The sequence below is a fragment of the Berghia stephanieae genome, chromosome 7 (genome assembly GCF_034508935.2).
Source record: "Berghia stephanieae isolate SIO BIC M18660-M18661 chromosome 7, UCSD_Bste_1.3, whole genome shotgun sequence".
Lineage (NCBI taxonomy): Eukaryota > Metazoa > Mollusca > Gastropoda > Nudibranchia > Aeolidiidae > Berghia > Berghia stephanieae.
The window spans coordinates 44851371-44871346 of NC_088366.1; the positions used below are offsets into that span (position 1 = coordinate 44851371).

General features: G+C 33.8%; 1 protein-coding gene across 4 annotated transcripts in view; it reads left to right on the forward strand.

Annotated features, from left to right (window-relative positions):
- The window catches only part of LOC144977338 (L-fucose kinase-like), a 43729-nt gene extending 26294 nt beyond the window's left edge, over nt 1-17435 (forward strand). For all 4 annotated transcript variants that reach the window (XM_078922425.1, XM_078922427.1, XM_078922428.1 and 1 more), the window contains 13 exons: nt 560-661; nt 1109-1242; nt 2096-2173; nt 3376-3512; nt 5331-5479; nt 6614-6760; nt 7444-7605; nt 8180-8214; nt 9054-9301; nt 10865-10959; nt 12497-12815; nt 14298-14521; nt 15122-17435. In XM_078922425.1, coding sequence (XP_078778551.1) covers nt 560-661; nt 1109-1242; nt 2096-2173; nt 3376-3512; nt 5331-5479; nt 6614-6760; nt 7444-7605; nt 8180-8214; nt 9054-9301; nt 10865-10959; nt 12497-12815; nt 14298-14521; nt 15122-15190 — 1899 coding nt within the window. In that variant the 3' untranslated portion in view covers nt 15191-17435. The remainder of the gene's footprint in view (nt 1-559; nt 662-1108; nt 1243-2095; nt 2174-3375; nt 3513-5330; nt 5480-6613; nt 6761-7443; nt 7606-8179; nt 8215-9053; nt 9302-10864; nt 10960-12496; nt 12816-14297; nt 14522-15121) is intronic.
- Nucleotides 17436-19976: the final 2541 nt, after the last annotated feature.

Here is a 19976-nt window from a genome sequence, read left to right on the forward strand (position 1 = left end):
TATTATTATTTATATTATTATTATAGTTATTTTATTATGGTTTCTGTTGAAAAGATATTATGACAGCATCTTCCAGATTGCATTTCTCCCCCTACATGTTTTAAGTAAAAAATTGTTGTCTAGTGGCTCAGCTGTATCGTGTCTTGTCTTGTCATAAAATTCAAGCATTGTTAAGCGAGATAAGTGACTGGATGGATGACATTGATCTTGGACATTTCTGGTCCCGACATTGTGTCTGTGGGTAAAGCACTTTACATACAATACAAGGTATGAATGAATACCTGGCTACAGGCAATGATGGATATTGTAAGTTTTAATACAAAAAGGACCCTTAATGGGCATCTGATTCTGTATAAAAGGGAAATAGTTTTTTCCAAATGGCTTCCTGTGGGAATAAATGAAACATTGTGAATGCGCTGATCATAGTTAATCTGTGGAAATGTGTTATATAAATGTCCATTATTACTTGTAAAGCGCTTGACAGCATATTTTGTTGTAAAAAAAAAAAAGCTCATTTGTTGTTATTATCTTGTTATATTTTGGATTTTAATAAATTCAGGCACCGACATGGAAAAGCATGGCCACTTTCTGTAACCAACCCTGGCTGGTAGTTTTGAAGAGGACAGGCATACTCAAGGAAGATCTTTGGGGATCTGAACAGGTTAGTCAAAGTCTATATGTAAAACAGGAGTCATTTCCTGAGATTGAGTATTTTTGGAATGGTGACACTCCAAACTTTTTTTAAGATGGCCACTGTTCCCAAGGCAACATCTATTTGATTTTTACAAAATGATAAGAGTGATGAGACATCTCTTACATATTCTTGAGGGACTTTAATAATTGATAAAAAATTAATTGATGATTCTGGTTTTTTTTTCGCCTCTTATATGAACACTGAATTTCAGTGCATTTTTTCAATAGCTCAGATTTTTCCCTCCGGAGTAGTATATCTTTCAAAAATTAAGAGAGAATTGTTTTAAAATGGTATTTTTGCAAGAGATGGATAGGTGACCACACTGAATGATGTGACATCAATTTTAAAGCAAATTCAAGTAACAAATCTAACCGAGGATATTTTATTTGTTTATCATTTTTGTTTTCACCCTAGGCCAGCGAGCAAGAGACCATCTATACAGCTAAGCTGTTTCCTGTGTTTCACATGTATGAATCTGTCGGCCTCAAGGAGATCATGTGGTTGATGGGGGCCCTTGATGACGATGATGATAAATCTATATTGAAACGGTAATGGGAGATTGTGAAATATAGTAGCAATAGGTCCTTTGTTCGAATTCCGCTTTGGGCAGTGAAAAATTGAATTCTTGGAAAAGGCTCTTTATTCACAATCTCTAACTTCACTCAGATGTAAAATGAGTACCTGGGCGGTAACAACATTATCTCTGTTATGTCTGGTCCTACATATTAAGTGTTGATAATGGCTTTAGACCTTTTGTAAAGCACTTTTAGCACATTCGGTGGATATTGCACTATATAAAATCTCGTTTTTTTAATCTAATTTTTTTTTCTCAAGCTCAAATCTTTCCTTAAGGATCATCAAAATTGAAAACTAATAAATACATCTGGTTGAGACTTGTGGGTAGTCTCAGAGTAGCCATGGCTTTGTGGTCTTGTGGTATCACTCTCGCCTTCTGTTTCGTGGGTACCTGGTTTGAGTCCTGCTTTAGGCGTCTCAAAGTGAAGTCCTTGGAAAATGTTCTTTACTCAGCTTCGTATTCACTTTTATCTCACTTTTGTAGCTTTGATTGCTTTCATTACGTATTATGTATTATTATATTATTATTATTATTATTATTATTATTATTATTATTATTATTATTATTATTATTATTATTATTATTATTATTATTATTATTATTATTATTATTATTAGTATTATTATTATTATTATATTATTATTATTTTTATTATTATTATTATTATTATTATTATTATTATTATTATTATTATTATAATTATTATTATTTTTATTACCATTATTTTTTTATTTTTTATTTTTGAGGAAATATAAGATGTGACATTTTGTCATAAAAATCTATTTTTAAAAATTATTATCATCATTGTAATTTTTATCCACCAGTTGGAGAGAGTCATGGAGAATCTCAATGGCTGACGTCCTCTCATTCATTGACATCGAGGAAGAATTTGCCTGGAAAAGGTATGATTTGCGTTTCTAATGTGAATACAACGACTGGCTCTCCTTTATACTCTTAACTGGCAGTGTGCAGTTTATGGAATTTATGACATGTTCTTATGTTGTGTGCTTTTATCCAACTAAACTTCAATGATAAGATGATTTAAAAAAAAGATAGGAAATAATGGTAGTGAAAGTAATAGTAAGAAATATGATGTTGATAATAATAATAGTAAAAATAATAGTAATAATAATAATAATAATAATAATAATAATAATAATAATAATAATAATAATAATAATAATAATGACACATCATTTTAAGGCAAAGGTAGGAAGATTTCTTCCATTGATCCATTTGCACATTTCATGGGTCTTACACCTGGCCCAAGTAAGTACATTCACAACAAAGACAGTGACGAGTAGTTTCTTAGCCATAAGGCCCATTAAAGGTGGAATCCATCCCACCAAATTTCTGTTGCATTAAATGCACAGTAGTAATTGCATGCTACCTAAAAAATTAAAAATTGAGATAAACTCTCTACAAACCAACATACCGGAACACTCAACAGTTATAAAGTTCATTTGTGACTCACTATCTCAAAACGGTATATTGTACGGCTATGTGGTCTAGTGATATGACACTCGCATTCGAACCTTGCTCGGTGCATAGTTGAGTCCTTGGAAAAGGCTCTTTACTCACATTCTCTCACCGTACTCAGGTGTAAAACAAGTACCTGGTCACTAACAACATTGTCTCTGTCGGAAAAAAATTGTAATATCACCCAACAGGCGTTATGTCTCGTTCTACATGTTACATGTTGCTGTTGGTCGGGGACCCCTTGTAAAGCACTTCGAGCACATTAAGTGGATATCACAATATATAAAAGCTCATGTTTTTTTGTTTTTTTTATTTTTTTTTTTTATATGTAGGCTTGCCAACCCGTATGATTTCTCATATTCAATACGCTTTCAGGTCCAAAATATGATAATATGGGAATGTTGACTAAAATATGCTGAATGCAGACACTCAAGATGTTGTAATAAAAAGGGGGAAAATGATGGAAGTGGAATTGTTGAAGTTCATTAAATATCATCTCCTCCCAGATGAGAATTCGAGATCGATCTTGGTCCCTTCGTGCGTGAAGCAAGTATTCTATCAACTGAGCTTCAACACAGTGGGTCACAAATTAATGGTGTGTCATGTTGTGTTTTCAATTTTCCAGGAAAGTCTACTATGACATTGTGGGTCTGACTTTAAAGCGTTCTCTGATGAGTTGTGGAAATCAGGGATTTTGCTCTTTTTACAACAGTGCCTTCGTTGATGGGTATTCAACATATCTTCTGGAAATGCTAGATAACAGTAAGAGGATTTTTGACATTTGCAAAATTAAAGATTTTCTCTTTCTTTTTATATATGATATGCAAATATGTAAATGGCCAGTAATACTTGGTCTGACTGAGTCAGTTAGTTGATATGAATAACAGTAGTCAATTGGAATGGACACTTCGATTTAATTCATGAAGACAGATAATGTGTACATTTCGGATTTCTCCTTTGTCAACAAAATACAATGAATGACGAAGCACTAGAGACGAATGAGAGATGTTATTCTCCTTAACTCCATTGTTTCATTTCTTATTTGTCTTTAGTGTTTTATTCATTATGTTTTGTCGACAAAGGGGAAACCTGAAATGTACACATTGTCTGTCTTCGTTAATTGAATTGGAGCTTTCATTCCATTTGATGGATGGGGTCCTTTGGCCTCCTATACTGGGCAGGAGGTCATTTTGCTGTGTCTTCTATCCTTTACATCTGTTTTCCAAATGGCTTTCTGTCTTTGTCTTGGAATGGGATTGTTCAGTTTTGTCCTGGCCTTTGCTGGGAGGGAAACAGTCAAATGTTTGATATTAGTTTTTGGAGATGGTTTTTTTTTTCCTTGTAAATCATGTCTCTGTTATGTAATGTTAGTTATATTTTCTGTTTTCGATATAATCTGTAAACATTTGAGTGTATTCCTCTCAGTGCGATCCTGTGCTGGTGTCTGGATGAGACTTTAGGTGATCTCAAACTAAGTACTTTGATAGTATGCTCTTGGAATCTACATCTGTTTCCTATTCGAACCAATTCTCCTTTGTCTTATTTTTTCTTGGGTGTTTTAATTGTAATTTTAGATATTTTTTTTACTATCCTACTTTCATCTTTTTACTGCCACTGGTATGTTCTAAATGTGTTGCAAGCGCAGTAAAACCTTTAAAAACAAAAACAAACAGATAATCTGTAAGTTTCATGTTTCCCCTTTGTCAACAAAAACACAATGAATGAAATACTTATGAGACATATGAGAGATGTTATTTACCTTAACAACTCCATTCTCTCATCTCTTATTCGTCTTTAGTATTTCATTCATTGTGTTTTGTTGACAAAGGGGAAACCTGAAATGTGGATATTATCTGTCTTCATTACTTAAATTGGACCTTCCAATCCAATTGACTATTGTTATTTAGGTTCAGTTGTAGAAAATTATAGTTTGGTCTGTTTATTTTTGCAAGTTTCTTATGTTGTCTTTTACTTTTAGGTTTGTCTTTTGTTTGGATTTTGTTGTTGTTGTTGTTATTTTGATTTCCAGTCTTTTTGGTTTCTCAAAGGTTTTACAAAAATTCTCTATAATTTTTCCTTATTGTAAGCTTTACAATGAGCTCTCAAAATTGTAGAAAAGAAAAAAGACGAAGCTTTGATACCCTGACTGCCTAGAATATATTTTATTTGACCATGTGGTATTGATTTGATGGTATCTCTAGAAGAGTTTAACACGGAATTCTTGATAGTCAGAACTGAATTTTCTCTGTTTTTTGTTTGTTTGTTTGTTTTTTTTTTTTTTTTTCTTAAGTTGAATGGGCTTTGATTTGTGAGAAAAATCAGAAAATGTGAAAATTAATGAATATAAAGAGGAAATTTACTCTGTTTTTAAGCTAAAAATCAAATTTCATATTTTGAAATATTAAATGGTACTCGCTTTTTAATTGACTGAAAAACTTCCAGCAGTTTTTGCCATCATTTTGCAGCAGTGCACAAACTGGTATAATGTGCTCACAAAAAATAAAGATGCATGAAAATGAGAATGGAAAACATATTATCTGTAAGTTTCAAATGAATTTAGCGTCTTTTCTTTTTCTCTAGTTGCCAGTGAGGCCTCATCTCCTGATGTTGTGGCACGCACCTTGGCCAACATTTCAGATGTCTTAGGTGGGATGGCCGGTGCCAAAGGTGGCCTAAGAAGCGGCCCTGCTGCAAATGAAGCTTGGCAAAAAGCTTTCAAGTACTTGGAGGTAAATTAGTTATATGCAGTCTTGCTTATGTACCTTCTTTAGTAGATATGTTTAATCTTGTGGTGAGCTGAACAATAAATGGTTTGAGGGTACTAAACATTAACCAATCAGAATATTTCCTGCCATTTAGTCCATTCCATTCCCTTGACTGTTTATTCTAAGTCAACTGTCAAACATTCCTTTATTCCATAGCTACCTTAAGTACATGCCAAACAGACAAGTAAGTCAGTCCTACAGTTAGTGAGTATTTATCACAATATTTTGACACATTGATGTAGAAAATACATCGCAACACCTAACAACACTATGCATTTTCTTTTTCAATCGTCTGTGTTAAAATTGTGAGTGATGGTCAGGATCTATGAGCTGTTTGCTATGGTGATAGGCAAGTACATAATGTGGCAGTGGGTCTTTGATTCCCGATCTCTGAGCTACATTCAAGAACTTGTGATCCCCTACTCCCCAATTTGCCAGCTTAGGTCATCGGAGATCCAGCTACTAAAAGTGCCAAAAACACGGCTTACTAATTTCGGTGATAGATCTTTTTATAAAGCAGAACCTTCCATTTGGAACTCGCTTCCTTTGTCAGTGAGGCTCTCGGGCAGCGTAGGAAATTTAAAGAAAAATCTAAAGACTCAACTTTTCCAGAAATTTTTATCCTAGGCATTTTCTTATTGATGAGTAAATTATAAGTTTTTTTTTTTTTATTCCATTTTGTTGAATGTCAATTTCATTTTGTAAAACTTGCATAGTTAGTGTGTGCGACTGTTGTGCGTGCCTGTTTGGCTCGGTACGAGTGTGTTTATGGTTTTATTAGTATATTGTAAAGCGCTTTGAGGCTTCGGCATTTAGCGCTATAAAAGAAGACTTTATTATTATTATTATTACTGAGGTTTTGAGAAAGTGGAATATACCCACAATTTACCAGGACCAACTGTTTAACATATTTTTTCTTCCTCTGAAAGTTTAATATACAATATATAATGGATTTAAAATAAATTGCTTAAATTAACTTCCTAACTTAAATGGGTTTTGTGTAATTTGACATGTCACATTCCATTATGTTTAGTAGCAATAAAACATACCATATTTAAACATTTAATTAAATCATATTTTATTATAACCCCTTCTAAGGCCAAAGACATCCGTAAGGGTGTAGCAGCATTGGCCAAAGAGAGAGACAGGTGGATCCATCGACCAGATTTACTAGTGAGAGCAGCCAGACATTATGAAGGGGCTGCTCAGATTCTGATTCGCCATGCAGTCTTGACAGCAAAGAAGGTAAAGTGCTTTTACTCCAACCAGTGAAAAAAAACTGATGAGGTAGAATTTCAGCTCCAGTTTATTAAAAGACAGGAACCGTTTAGATATTTTTGGAATTCTCCGTTGTCAACAAAGATCTGAAAAAGTGTGTATGAAACATTGCCAAGCAATGCAGAAAGAAAAATACAAGAAAAAACGATCCTAAATAAATGAGCCTGCCTCAGCATAAATAACCATCCCTTCTTGCCCAAAGCATCTTGGGTTCTGCTCATAAACTGGCTTTATTGGAAAACATAACAGATGAATTCTAATGCCGAGGCGCAAATGTATTGGTTTTAACATTTTTTTTATTTTCTTTTCATAAATATAAATCATTTTTTCCTGTTTTCTTACATATCAAATCAGTAGTTTTGATAAAGGAGAAAGCCAAAACATCAACACAACTTTTTTTTTCCTTCTTTTATTTATTGAAGCTTAGCATTTCATTATTATTTTTTTATCTTATCAAGTGATGAGCACTCATTGACCTAGATAATGGCACATAACAACAACAAACACAAAATAATAACAGCAACAACAAAATCATCAGTATCCACTAACTTCGCCAACAATATAAGTAATGTATGAACAACACCACCACCAATAACATATTTCATTCCTTTTTAATTCTGTTTCTATTTTTAAAAAAACAAACATTTTAGTTCTTCAACCTAGGCCAAGGGACACTCCCCCGTATGTACAAGTGGGTGGAGGCCAACTGCCCAGCACGTGTTGACATTTCAGGAGGCTGGTCGGACACGCCTCCCATCACCTATGAGCATGGAGGCTCTGTCACCATTGTAGGATTGCTTATCAATGGAAAGGTAAACTTTCTTCTTTGTTTTAGTATAATTCTCTGTAGCTTTGTGGTCTTGTCTTGTTTTGTTGTATTTTTTAATATTTTTTTTTTGTATGTCGGATTTTTTGTGTGTATGCGTGTGCGTGTGTATTATTTTGTTTTATTTTAGATATTTGATCATAAATGTTAAACAACAATGTGAAATTGAATGTAAGCTTCAATTTAATATACGAAAACAGATAAAATGGACGTTTCAGATTTCCCTTTTATCAACAAAATAGGATGAATATAACACTACAGACGAGTGAGATAATGTGGTAGTGGCATTGTTAAGATGAATAAACAAAAACATTGATGGGCAGGAAATAATATGCTCCTTTGTAAGGAAGCATGAATTAAAATAATACAATAGATATTTATAAAAGGTGCGCAATTAATTAAGTAAATGTTGCATTTTGTACAAAGGTTCTGATAGTTCAACCTGATAGCTCAGTGGTGGGGCATGCCATATCCATGCTGTATATATATATATATATGTATTGTGGAATGTGTTCATTCATTCATCAATTCCTCGTTCTCTTTCTCTTTCTGCTGTCCAGAAACCAATTGGAGCAAAAGCAAGAAGGATCAAAGAGTGAGTGTTGATTAAAACAAAATTTGTTTTATAGCGCAATATCGATATGCTTTTTTCTCCTAGAGTTCCTTTTGATCTCTGTTGAACTCTATTATCTTTTTTTTTTTATTGGCTCTGAAATGACCTAAAGCTAAAAATGTTTGCAAGGACTGCAAAACTGTTGTAAACACACCATATCTGCCACCTTGCATCTGATGAACAAGGAGCGGGACTTCAACTTTTTTTTTACATATTGAACCAAGCTTGTTTGTGTGTCAGTACAACGGACCTTGCCTCCTCCCACTTTTTTAATGAATATTGAATAAAAGCAGGTTTGAAAGAACATTGAATAAAAACTTAAGATTGACAAAGTGCATGGTAGCCTGACATTATGTGCCGCATGATGAAAAGATTTGAGTCCCTGACATTGGCGCAAATATACAGAGCACCCTCTCATGAGTAAATTGCCGTTTATATTTTCAAAATATCGTAATTAGGGACAAAGCTATTGATTTTTCAATACACCAATTCCTCATTTTCTACAGACTATATTTTTACTTATTTGTGACCCACTGTCTCAAAACGGTGTTATGTCGGGATGAATCGGACCCCTTAAAAAAGTGAATTTAGAATTAAAATGATAAGAAATGTGAACTTTTGGTCTTCTGCATTGTAAGAAATTTTTTGTAAGAATATTTTTGTTTGTTCGCTGAAGAAGGGTTTTGAGCCCGAAGCGTTCCATGTTGGGTTTTTTGTTCTTTTTTTTTTAAGCTGTTATATTCATTTTTGTTTATTACTTTATAATTCTTATTTCTACCATTATCATAGTAAAAGAAAGAATGTTTTCTCCATCTTCCCAGACCCTGTCTAAGGTTAGTTCTTTCCAACCAAGGTGCTGAGAACACCAACACAGTTCTGGAATTTTATCAGCTGTCTGACCTCGAAGACTACAACCATCCTCGGGCCTTAGGTGCCCTGTTCAAATCAGCTCTGGTCTGTGTCGATCTCATAGACATCAACTCCAACGTGTCTTTGAAAGAGCAACTGATGGAGAACTACGGTGGGGGCTTTGAGCTCCACTCATGGTCCAACTTGCCTCAGGGGTCAGGTGAGGATAGGAGATTGGTTCTCGTACAAAGCAATTCATTTTTATTAATCTACTCACTTTATAACAATGATCTTAATAAGGCATTGTTAATATTGATTATTTTATTATTATTATTATTATTATTATTATTATTATTATTATTATTATTATTATTATTATTATTATTATTATTATCATTATTATTATTATTATTATTATTATTATTATTATTATTATTATTATTATTATTATTATTATTATTATTATTATATTATTGTTGTTGTTGTTATTATCAAATTACAATTTTGCAAATCTGATTATTTTAACTTTCAAACTTAATTTTTGAGACCTGGTACACCCAAAGTAAGACTAGATTGAAGGGATAGGGATGGAAAGATAGTAATGTGCTTGACCAACCTGCTGAAAAATAAGGTAGATGTCATTAGATAAAGTTGTTCTCATTGTCAAAACTCTTCAGAGTTGTGTCCTGTGGTCATTTAGAAGATCTTCAGACCTGGAGTTTATTGTGGTTTCTATAGCAAGTGCTCGCTACTTTTTTGTCTATAACAAAGTACTTTGCATCAGCTCTGACATACCCAACTACTCAATCACTGCAGGGTAGACAGAGGAAATTATGCAAAATGCCATGTCTCAGGGCCTACTGCCTATGTGCCTAGTTGCTGACTTCAACCCTTGGACTAATTTAGGTTGTTTTGTCACAACGACGCACAGAGTTGTGTTATAGAGTTGACAGAGGTGACAGGAGGCCAGGCATTGTTTAAAATTTGAAAAATAGTTCTTCAGAGCCTTTAGGCCCATGGAGCCGGAGTTTATCCTGGTTTCTATGGCAGTAAAAGGACAATAGCAATTTCTTGCTACCCTCTGGATAGATTGCTAACCACGGTCCAATTTGCCTCAGGGGTCAGGTGAGGATAAGAGATTGGTTCTTGTATAAAGCAATTCATATTTATGCCATATCTCCGCCAGGGATGGCGGGGTCAGAAAAAAAATCTCAGCTTCGAGATGCCATACCTTTTGCTCGTGAAGCAAGTGCTTTAATAGACAAGCTAGGGGGACCCCATGCATGGTAACCCGAGTAAAATTATAATAAGTGTTGTGTATTATCATACAATGTAAATGGTACCATTGGTGTGAGAACGTTTGTAGAGAGCTTTGAGCACATTGAATGGATATTGCACTTTTTGTAGTACAGTTGTTTTGGTCGTATACATCTTCACTTTGTAGTTATTTAACCACTCAATAAAAGTATCATCAGCCTGCTGGATCATCTCATATTCTCCTGGTGATGTCTGTATTTGGACATTGTGTGATAAAGTGGTCCTTGTTTCGAATGATGTTGTTGCAAAAAGGGCATTTTGGTACAGTTTTGTATCCCCAACATTGTGACTTTGAGGCTGTTCTGACATGTCTCAATCTAATTTATGCAGATGGACCATTGTTTTCTATTTAATATTTTGAAGCCTTTTTGTGGGATGTATCAAGTAAAGCTCACATTTTTTGGTTTATTTTAAATGTCTGAGGAGAGACTATATTTTGTATATTTTGTTGGGTTTTTTTTCTAAGGTATGGGTACCAGTTCTATCCTTGGAGGGGCTGTTCTGGCTGTCTTGTTGTCAGTGGCAGGGAAGACGTATACAAAGGAGGGACTTGTTCACATGGTAAGTTGGAATCTTTATCACATTACATAAACAGTTGAAACTAAAATAGACAAAATAGCTTTTCAAAAAGAAAAGAAAAGATAAATAACAAGATACTGCAAGCAGAACATTTTGGAAACTTTCAAAAACTTTCCTCAGCCAATAACAAAACTGTTTGAAGCAGTTTTCCAAATGTAACATTCAGAAAGCCAGGAGATTAGATCTCAACACGTCCATTTGGGATAAATTATAGTGAGAATACTTCACTATTTCAATTGGTAAAGCACTTTGAGCATATCTGGTGGATTTGCACTAGATAAAAGTCGTCGTTGTTGTTTTTATTTATTGACTGAGTGATCGATGCGATTCCTCTGAGCTTTGGGGAATATTGCCGTCCCCTGAGCTAGTGGGTTCTTTATTGAATCACAGTTGTGCTATCTCTTCTGTCTTCTTAAATCAATGGTCCTTTCCGTGCATCTTTAAGTCTTTGTTCTGGAAAGGGATCAATTGATTCTGCCTAAGCTCTGCACAGAATCCTTTGCAAAGAAGGGAATGATCAGAAGGATTTGTCTTTTAGTGAGAATTCTTTTTTTTTACCTTCTGAATCATCTTTCCATTATTGATTATTATGTCTTTGTTGGGTTTTTGCTATAGAACTTATTTTGCTACCATCTGAATATATCCTGTAGCGGTATCAGTTTGGAATTTGTAAGTGGTTTCAGACCAGCTATAAGGGTGTTTGCTCTTGGACCCATCTCTGATCTCCTCTTTTTCTAAGCCTCTCGTTGGTGCTTTAGCTAGATCTAAATATTTTGAAGATTCTATTATCTCTCTTTTTTTCTGGTGCTGAAATTAATTAAAAGTGTAGCAAGCAATTTAAAACCCCTAAAACAAACACCAATTATTGGATGGAAAAGAGTTTTTAGCTCGAAATGTTCCTTGTTAAAAAGTTTGCTATTTTTTTAAAGCTGTTATATTCATCTTTATTCAATACATTTTACACTCCACAGCTTCTGTTAGCTTAGTATTCATAATATTATATCAAGGTCTAGAGGGAACAAACTTAAAATACTTCATATGAATAATTTTATTTGATAAATTTTAATACTATTTCATTGGTATACACAAAGTGCTTTACAGTCAGTGCAATGCCAACGGCAGCACTGAACGTTTAGGACAAAACATGTCCCATGTAGGGTGTTATTAAATTATTTTTTTGACAGATACAACGCTTTCACCTACCTGGAACTCATTTTACCCAAGGGTAGAGTGAGAAAATGAATGTCAGTAAAAGGTTTTTATAAGGACTCATTTTTGCACTGCCCTCATCTAATGCTATTGGTCATTACATCACAAGTGATGGAAGTGTCGCTTAAATTTTGATTCAGTTTTGAAAGTAAAAAAAAATGATGCTAGCATAAGTCTATGAAAACATAATGACATGTCCAGCTTCTTGCATATGCTCATAAAGAAAATACTGTCTTTTTGATCATATATATTTTTTTTAGATATGTATTGCATATTCATTATACAATATAAAATAAAATTTCCTTTTCAGGTGCTGTGTCTGGAACAACTCCTAACGACTGGAGGAGGTTGGCAGGACCAGGTAGGAGGTCTGATGGGAGGCATCCACCTGGGAACATCCGATGCAGAGCTTCCACTCAAGGTGGAGATGAAGCCCTTGAAGCTGACCAAAGAGATTGTACAACAGTTTAACGAGAGACTGGTTCTCATCTACACAGGCAAGACTCGACTGGCCAGGAACATGCTGCAGGATGTCCTGAGGAACTGGTATGCCCGAAACCCCTACATCCTGTCCACAGAGGATTCCTTGGTGGACCTGGCAACAGAGACTGCCACTGCTCTCCAGGATGGTGAGATGAGTGATGTCTACTTATTGATTTTTTGCATGTGCTTTTTATCTTGGGGGAAAAAAAATTTGTATTATACAAATGAAAATATACGAATAGTCATGTAATGTATTCATTCTTACTTTGGTAGTTTCTGTTATGGCTGTGCTTGTAAAATCTGACATTCATTGAAACTTCAATTTATTGTTTTTCTTGTTGGGTTTACATTTTTTGTTGTTGTCGATATTTCGAGTTCGATTAGCCAACAAGAGGTGCCAAATACTTTTCTGCCATCTTTCTGGATTTTAAATTATGTATTAATATCATTCTTGGACAAAGATCACGTGAAGCTCATGATACATTTTATCAAATACAACATTACAATTTGAATCTGGCAGAGAATTAACAATATCAACCTCAATTGGATCCCCTTGACAGCTTGAATCCAATTTTATTCATACCTCAAATCGGCCATGAAAGAACTAATACCACAATTACCAGCTACAAAGAAGATCACGCGTGAATTGATATACGCAGATGATGCAGACATAATCTTTGAATCAGAGCATCAAGTGAAAATATACACATCAATAAGAGCAACGACTCTAGAAGCATGGGATATAAAAGTGAATCAATCCAAAACAGAATTATTCAAAAATCAACAGAAATTTAAATGAATAGAAAAGTGTACGTAAACTAGGCAATTTGATCCAACGAAAATGAAGACATCAGAAAATGGAAGCAGCTGGCCACCAATGCATTCAGCCAACTCCAAAATTTATGGAATAGAAATAACAGAATCAGTGAGAATAAACAAATACAAATTTACAAGGATTATTCTTATATTGACATATAATTGTAGAACCTGGGGCCTCACAAAAAAGAACTTAGAAAGTCTTGATTCATACCACCGCAAACAATTGCGTCGCGTAATCAGAATCTATTGGCCAGAGACAATTACAAATACTGATCTCTATGAAAGAACCAAGGTCCAACACCTGAGTACAATATTAAAAGAACAGCGATGGAGGCTATTTGGTCACATCTTACGTCGAGAAAATAACATTCCACCCCAAACTGCAATGACAGAATATTTCCTCCATGGCAACAAATATGTAGGGAGACCACCAACATCAATAGTAACTACCCTGAACCAGGATCTCTCTACATATCAGACATTTCTGGATTCAAATGAGGCCGATTGAATCCCTGACAGCCTCAAAACTCTGGCCCAGGACCGTGACCAATGGAAACAATTAACAACATGGATGGAGAGAGCAGCTATACTCATCAAAGTTTTTAAAAATCCGTGGCTGAATCACACAATTCTCAGCCAGCATCATTCAGACTGCAAGGCTTACGACTACTATTAATATTTTTATTGTTTTTTTTTTTGTTTTGGCTGAAGAAGGGTTTTGAGCATGAAATGATCCATATTTGATAGTTTGTTCTTTTTTGAAGCTGTTATATTTATTTTATGTTCATTACTTTTTACTACTTTGACAGGTGATTTTGATGCTGTCAGCAAGTGTGTCCTGCAATACTGGGAATTGAAGAAGAGGATGGCTCCGGGCAGTGAAACGGTCACCTTCTCTCGTATCGCCGAGGTCTTGGAGCCACTCATCGGAGGCATGTGCTGTTGTGGGGCTGGTGGGGGAGGGTTTGTGTTTGCCATCATGAGGAATCCTGGACAAAGGGATCTGGTCAAGAAGGTTTTGTCTGAACAAGAGGTAAGGATAGAATAGAGTATTTTATCAGCATTTGAGTGCATTTTTCTTAATGGGATCCCGAGCTTATGACTGGATGGGGCTTTTGGTTGATCACAAACTAAACACATTGATAGATTGCTCTTGGAATCTACCTCTCTTCCCTATTTGAACCAGTCCCCTTTTTCTTACTTGCTCTAAGCTGCAGTTGATCATAAATCTTAAATTTTTGGACTATCGCATTTTCTCCCTTATTTACTGGTGCTAAACTGACATAACAGTGTTGCAAGCGCTGTAACTTTCTTAAAAACAAACAGAAAGAAAAGCTGACGTTAGGAGTTGAGAAAACCATGAAATACATTAAGAAAAACTATGAAATACATTAAGATTGTTAAAGTTTAAAGCTCTCCCGAATTTTGGAGTCGGCCTGAATGGTGTGGGTTCTTGCAATAGAAAAGTACACTATATGCACTACAAGCTTAATAGCAAAAGGGAATGAAAAGAATAAGAAAACTAAAATTAAAATTTGCTTTAATTCCACTCTTAAATTTTTCTAAATCATTCTCTCGTCAGTATTTTGTTTTTTGTATGATTATAAAATGTTTTTTTTTTTTGCTCCTCCAGGACCTGGAAGTTGAGGTTTACGATTCATGTGTAGATGAAACTGGCATGGAAATCACAATGGAGGATTAGTGCTCAGCGTCCTCCTGTCTACTTTAGAGTTGTGTCCGGTGTTTTTTAAAAATTTTTGGAGGGTTTTTTTCTCAGACTTAATGCACCAGTATTAGCTTTTGTTTAATGTCATGTTTGCCTTCATTTCTTATTTTGCTCTCATGTATTCATCCCCCTATCAATGTTATTTGATTTTTTAAAATTTCAGTTTATTTAGATCTTGCAACATCTTATATTTTATTTGCAATTTATTTAGAACTTGCAATGTTCAAATAAACAAGCCAGTCCATTTGCATTCTATATAAAAATGCATCATTTAGACCAACGAACCTTTTTGTTTATGTTATTGTATTGTATTCGGCCTTATGTGCAACTGAAGAACCAAGAGGACATATAGTATGATCGCTCTTGGTTAATTTTTACCGTGGGCACTTTTCATTTTACAGTTTTACAAACACAATTAGTTGAATGAATGTTGTTATTGACTTAATTTAGTGTTGATTACAAAGATATGGTTAATACTAAAATTATATATTCCTATTTGCCTTTAAAGATTCAATGTATTACACTTTGACTTTTTTACAGCTTTCTTGTTTTCAAATGTGCACATTATCTTAACCTTAACCTTGAATCTCTCAGTGCCAGGAAGTGCATATGGCCTGGGCATGTTAATTCTATTTCCTCCAGTCCTTGGTGACTGTGCTTGCCCTCTACCAGAAGTGCCCTCTTACTTAGCTTAGTTTCTCTCTTTGCCACCATTCTGCGCCACATCTCTCTCTCTCTCTCTCTCTCTCTCTCTCTCTCTCTCTCTGTCTCTCTCTCTGTCTGTCTCTCTCTCTCTGTCTGTCTCTCTCTCTCTCTCTCTCTCTCTCTCTCTCCCTCCCTCCCTCCCTCTCCCTCCCTCCCTATCTCTCTCTCTCTCTCTCTCTCTCTCTCTCTCTCTCTCTCTCCCTCCCTCCCTCCCTCTCTCTCTCTCTCTCTCTCTCTCTCTCTTTCTCTCTCTCTCTCTCTCTCTCTGCGCGGGTGGTTGGATGGGAGCATCACCCTTGAATCATATACCTATGATGTTCGCATGGGTGTATGATCCGATAGTGATGTCGTTTCTTCTTCTCTTTACTAGCCTATCCTGCTTCTTTGGTTTGTGATTGTATTTTTGACAGGGATATTTTTTTTCCTGTAAATCCTCTGCCTGTTTGTTCTTGGTTATTTATAATTTAGCTTATGATATCTTTAGGTTATGATTTTGATTGACATTTGTACTATTTTTGTTAGATTGCTTGTTTTTTTGTTCAGCGGTCTCTCATATAACCTCAATTGTGTTGGAAGAGACCTAAAGCAACAAACAAACAAAAAAATCTCTCTCTCTGCCAATTCCAAAATACTCTCATTCCTTACATGTTGTTGTCAGCTTATTCTATATATCCTTCTACACTTTTTAAAATTATTATTTGTACTAGTAAAAAGCCCGCAATTTCGCGGGGAAAGAACTATTTTCTTCGATACTGTACTCACCATCATTTAATGAGGGCAGATTGGTAAACAACGTTGTCTGTGTAATTTGGTATATCTTCGGTTGATTTTTCTGTGTGGCCCAATAATATATTCCCTCAACTAACCCCAAGAAAAAATTAAACCTAGTACCTTTAATTAACCTGAATAGGAAAAACAAACACCCTAGCACTTTAATAATACTTATGACTAAGCCTAATAGGAAAAAAAATCATCCGATCTCGAGCTAACCCTAATAGAAAAAATCATGACAAATTGAATAAATAAACGCCTGACAAAAGATCAAAGGTGAAAATACAAATTTAAAGAATACTGGGATATAGGAGCTTTCGGAATGTCTCCCCTTTACTTAACTTATGGAAAAACAAACTTCCTAGCACCTTTAATAAGACTTATGACTAACCTCTCGAGCTAACCCTAATAGAAAAAAAAAACAACTCTCGGACTGCTTTGCACTACCTTTCAATATTTAACAAATCAAAATGGCGGCTGAAAATGAAAACAATGGTCAAATTAAGAAATTTTAAACTTTCACAAATCTATCAAGGTTTGTTCTAGAGTTTTTAAAATACTTCTAGATATAATGACAAATTGAATAAATAAATGCCTGACAAAATATCAACGGTGAAAATACAAATTTAAAGAATACTGGGGATGTAGGAGCTTTCGGAATGTATACCCTTTACTTAACTTATGGAAAAACAAACATCCTAGCACCTTTACTAAGACTTATGACTAACCTTAATAGAAAAAGAAATATCCTCGATCTCGAGCTAACCCTAATAGTAAAAAAAGAATCAAAATGGCGACTGAAATACCTTCATGTGGTCAAGTGAATAATATCACTATGAATGCCACGATTTGCTGAAAAATGCCAACACCCACAAACACATGTATACACAACACACAACACACACACACAAACACAAACACGCACACGCACAAACATACACGCAATTAGAACAAACACTGATCACCGCTAAATCAACAACACAACGGAAGTAATAATAATACTTGATGTCATAAATAGATGACGCAAATTGACAACTTTTTACAGTGTCAAAATTAGTTGATTTTGGGAATCAAGTGTCGTCATTGGTACATATTTTATGATATCTGTTTGACTCAACGAACTTTCAAACTGACTTTAAATTATAAAAGGAAATCAAGTTATCTGTTTATCTATCTGTAAAAAATACATTTCTAATTTTCAAATCTTTCAGTAGAGTTGTGCGGCGTATCAATTTTTTTATTGACTCAAATAAGCACAATGTTCTCCACAATGCTATATTTTTTTAAGAAAGGATATGCAATCATATGAAATTATAAATTATTTATTCAATAAAATTTAGATTTAGTTTGATTTTGTGATATATTTATATAGTCTGATTATATAAATTGTGATTATATCGGCGATGTTACTTGCAAGTATTCAGCTGTTATGAGATTTTATATTATTTCCATGGGCTAAAATTTTGTTACTTTGTTTGGATATTATTATCATTATTATTATTATTATTATTATTATTATTATTATTGTTATTATTATTATTATTATTATTATTATTATTATTATTATTATTATTAATATTATTGGTGTTGTATTTGTATTAGTTGTTGTTGTTATTATTGTTGGTTTGCTGTGCAAAAGAAGCTCAATACCTCTTGTATTAGAGAGAAACATTCAGAGATTAACTTTAAGTCATCGGGAGTGTCATTTTAATTATACTCAATTTTCCACAGTTTAATACTCCATGCCAATTGATAAATTGCAAGAAAATTTACTTTCAGAACAAATAATTTTGTGGGTTGTTTTTTTCCCCTTACAATTTAATATAGAATTTATATATGCTTCCATTATTTAAAAATTGAATTATGCAAGATTTCAATATTTTTTTCCTAATGCTTTTAATAATTGACCAATATTTCGCCCACCAATTTTATTTTATTTTTTTATTAAAAATTTTTGTTTTTGGTTGTTCAAACTGCATATCTGCTGGATCTGATATTTTATAACAAAAATTTACTGACGACTTCATTCATTATACTCCATAGGTGTTAATGAAGTGGTCTTAAGATTAATGGAATTAATTATTATTATTAAGTATAATAGTAATAATAATAGATTATAATAATTTCTTCAAGTCAATCCCATTTCACAAGTTAAATACGTTCTGTTCTTTGATTTAGATATATATTTCTGGAATCAACAAACCAAATTGTTACAATAAAGAATGTTTATTCAACAACACTGACATAAATTGCGTGTGTACAGGATGATGGTCAGATACCATTTATCCTCAACAAGGTAGTTAAAAAATCTGTCTAGAAAAAAAGATCTTTTAAAATTGTGTTCAAGTTGTATAAACAATTTTTGATATTTTCATGTCCGTTTTTTTCAAAGAAATTGAAAAAAATAATTATATTTATACACTATTGAAATTTAATCAATATATTGAAGTTGACTTGCGGTCTTATGATTGGTATTTTTTATTTTTTTTATTTACAACTTTTTAGTAATGAGTTAAATGAATGCCATGCAATCACCCTTTCATTTACATTTTTCTTTTGCCTTTAAAGGTTAAAATTTGAAGTTAATGTTTTCTTAGTGATGAGATGTGGATACACACTGTCATATAAATCTGTTTTTAAAAAATGCAATCATGCATAAAGTTGTTAAGTTAATGTTTGTTTTACATTTTATGTTAATGGTAAGTTCAACAAACCGTGATATTCTTTATTTCACACCTCTGGTGGAAATAACGTTAACTTTGCAGTTCCATATAACTGCTTAATTCATATGATGACGCAATGTTATACATACTGTCTACAGCTTTTTCCTATTTGAATCAATTACCCTTTGTCTTACGTTTTCCTGGGTGCTTTAAATCTAGAATTTTTTTCCTACCCCATTTATTTTCCTGGCTCTGATAGGACAGATAAATGTGTTGCAAGCGTGTAAAAGCCTTAAAAACAAACACACTATTATTGCCCTTTATTGAGATGAGATAGTTTTGTCTGGATTTTATTTTGTTTGATTTTAGTTTTTTTAGTTTCTTCTCCGCTGAATTTGAAACGAGATGTGAGTTTCCTTTTCCTGTGTATTGTGGGACAAAACTTTCGGGTTATTTTGCTAACTAGATGGACTGAGTACTATTGCCCACAAATAAATACCAATGTGAATTTGAATGTAAGCTTCAATTTAATATACGAAAACAGATGAAATGGACGTTTCAGGTTTCCCCTTTATCAACAAAACAGGATGAATGAAACGTTACAAACGAATAAGATAATGTGT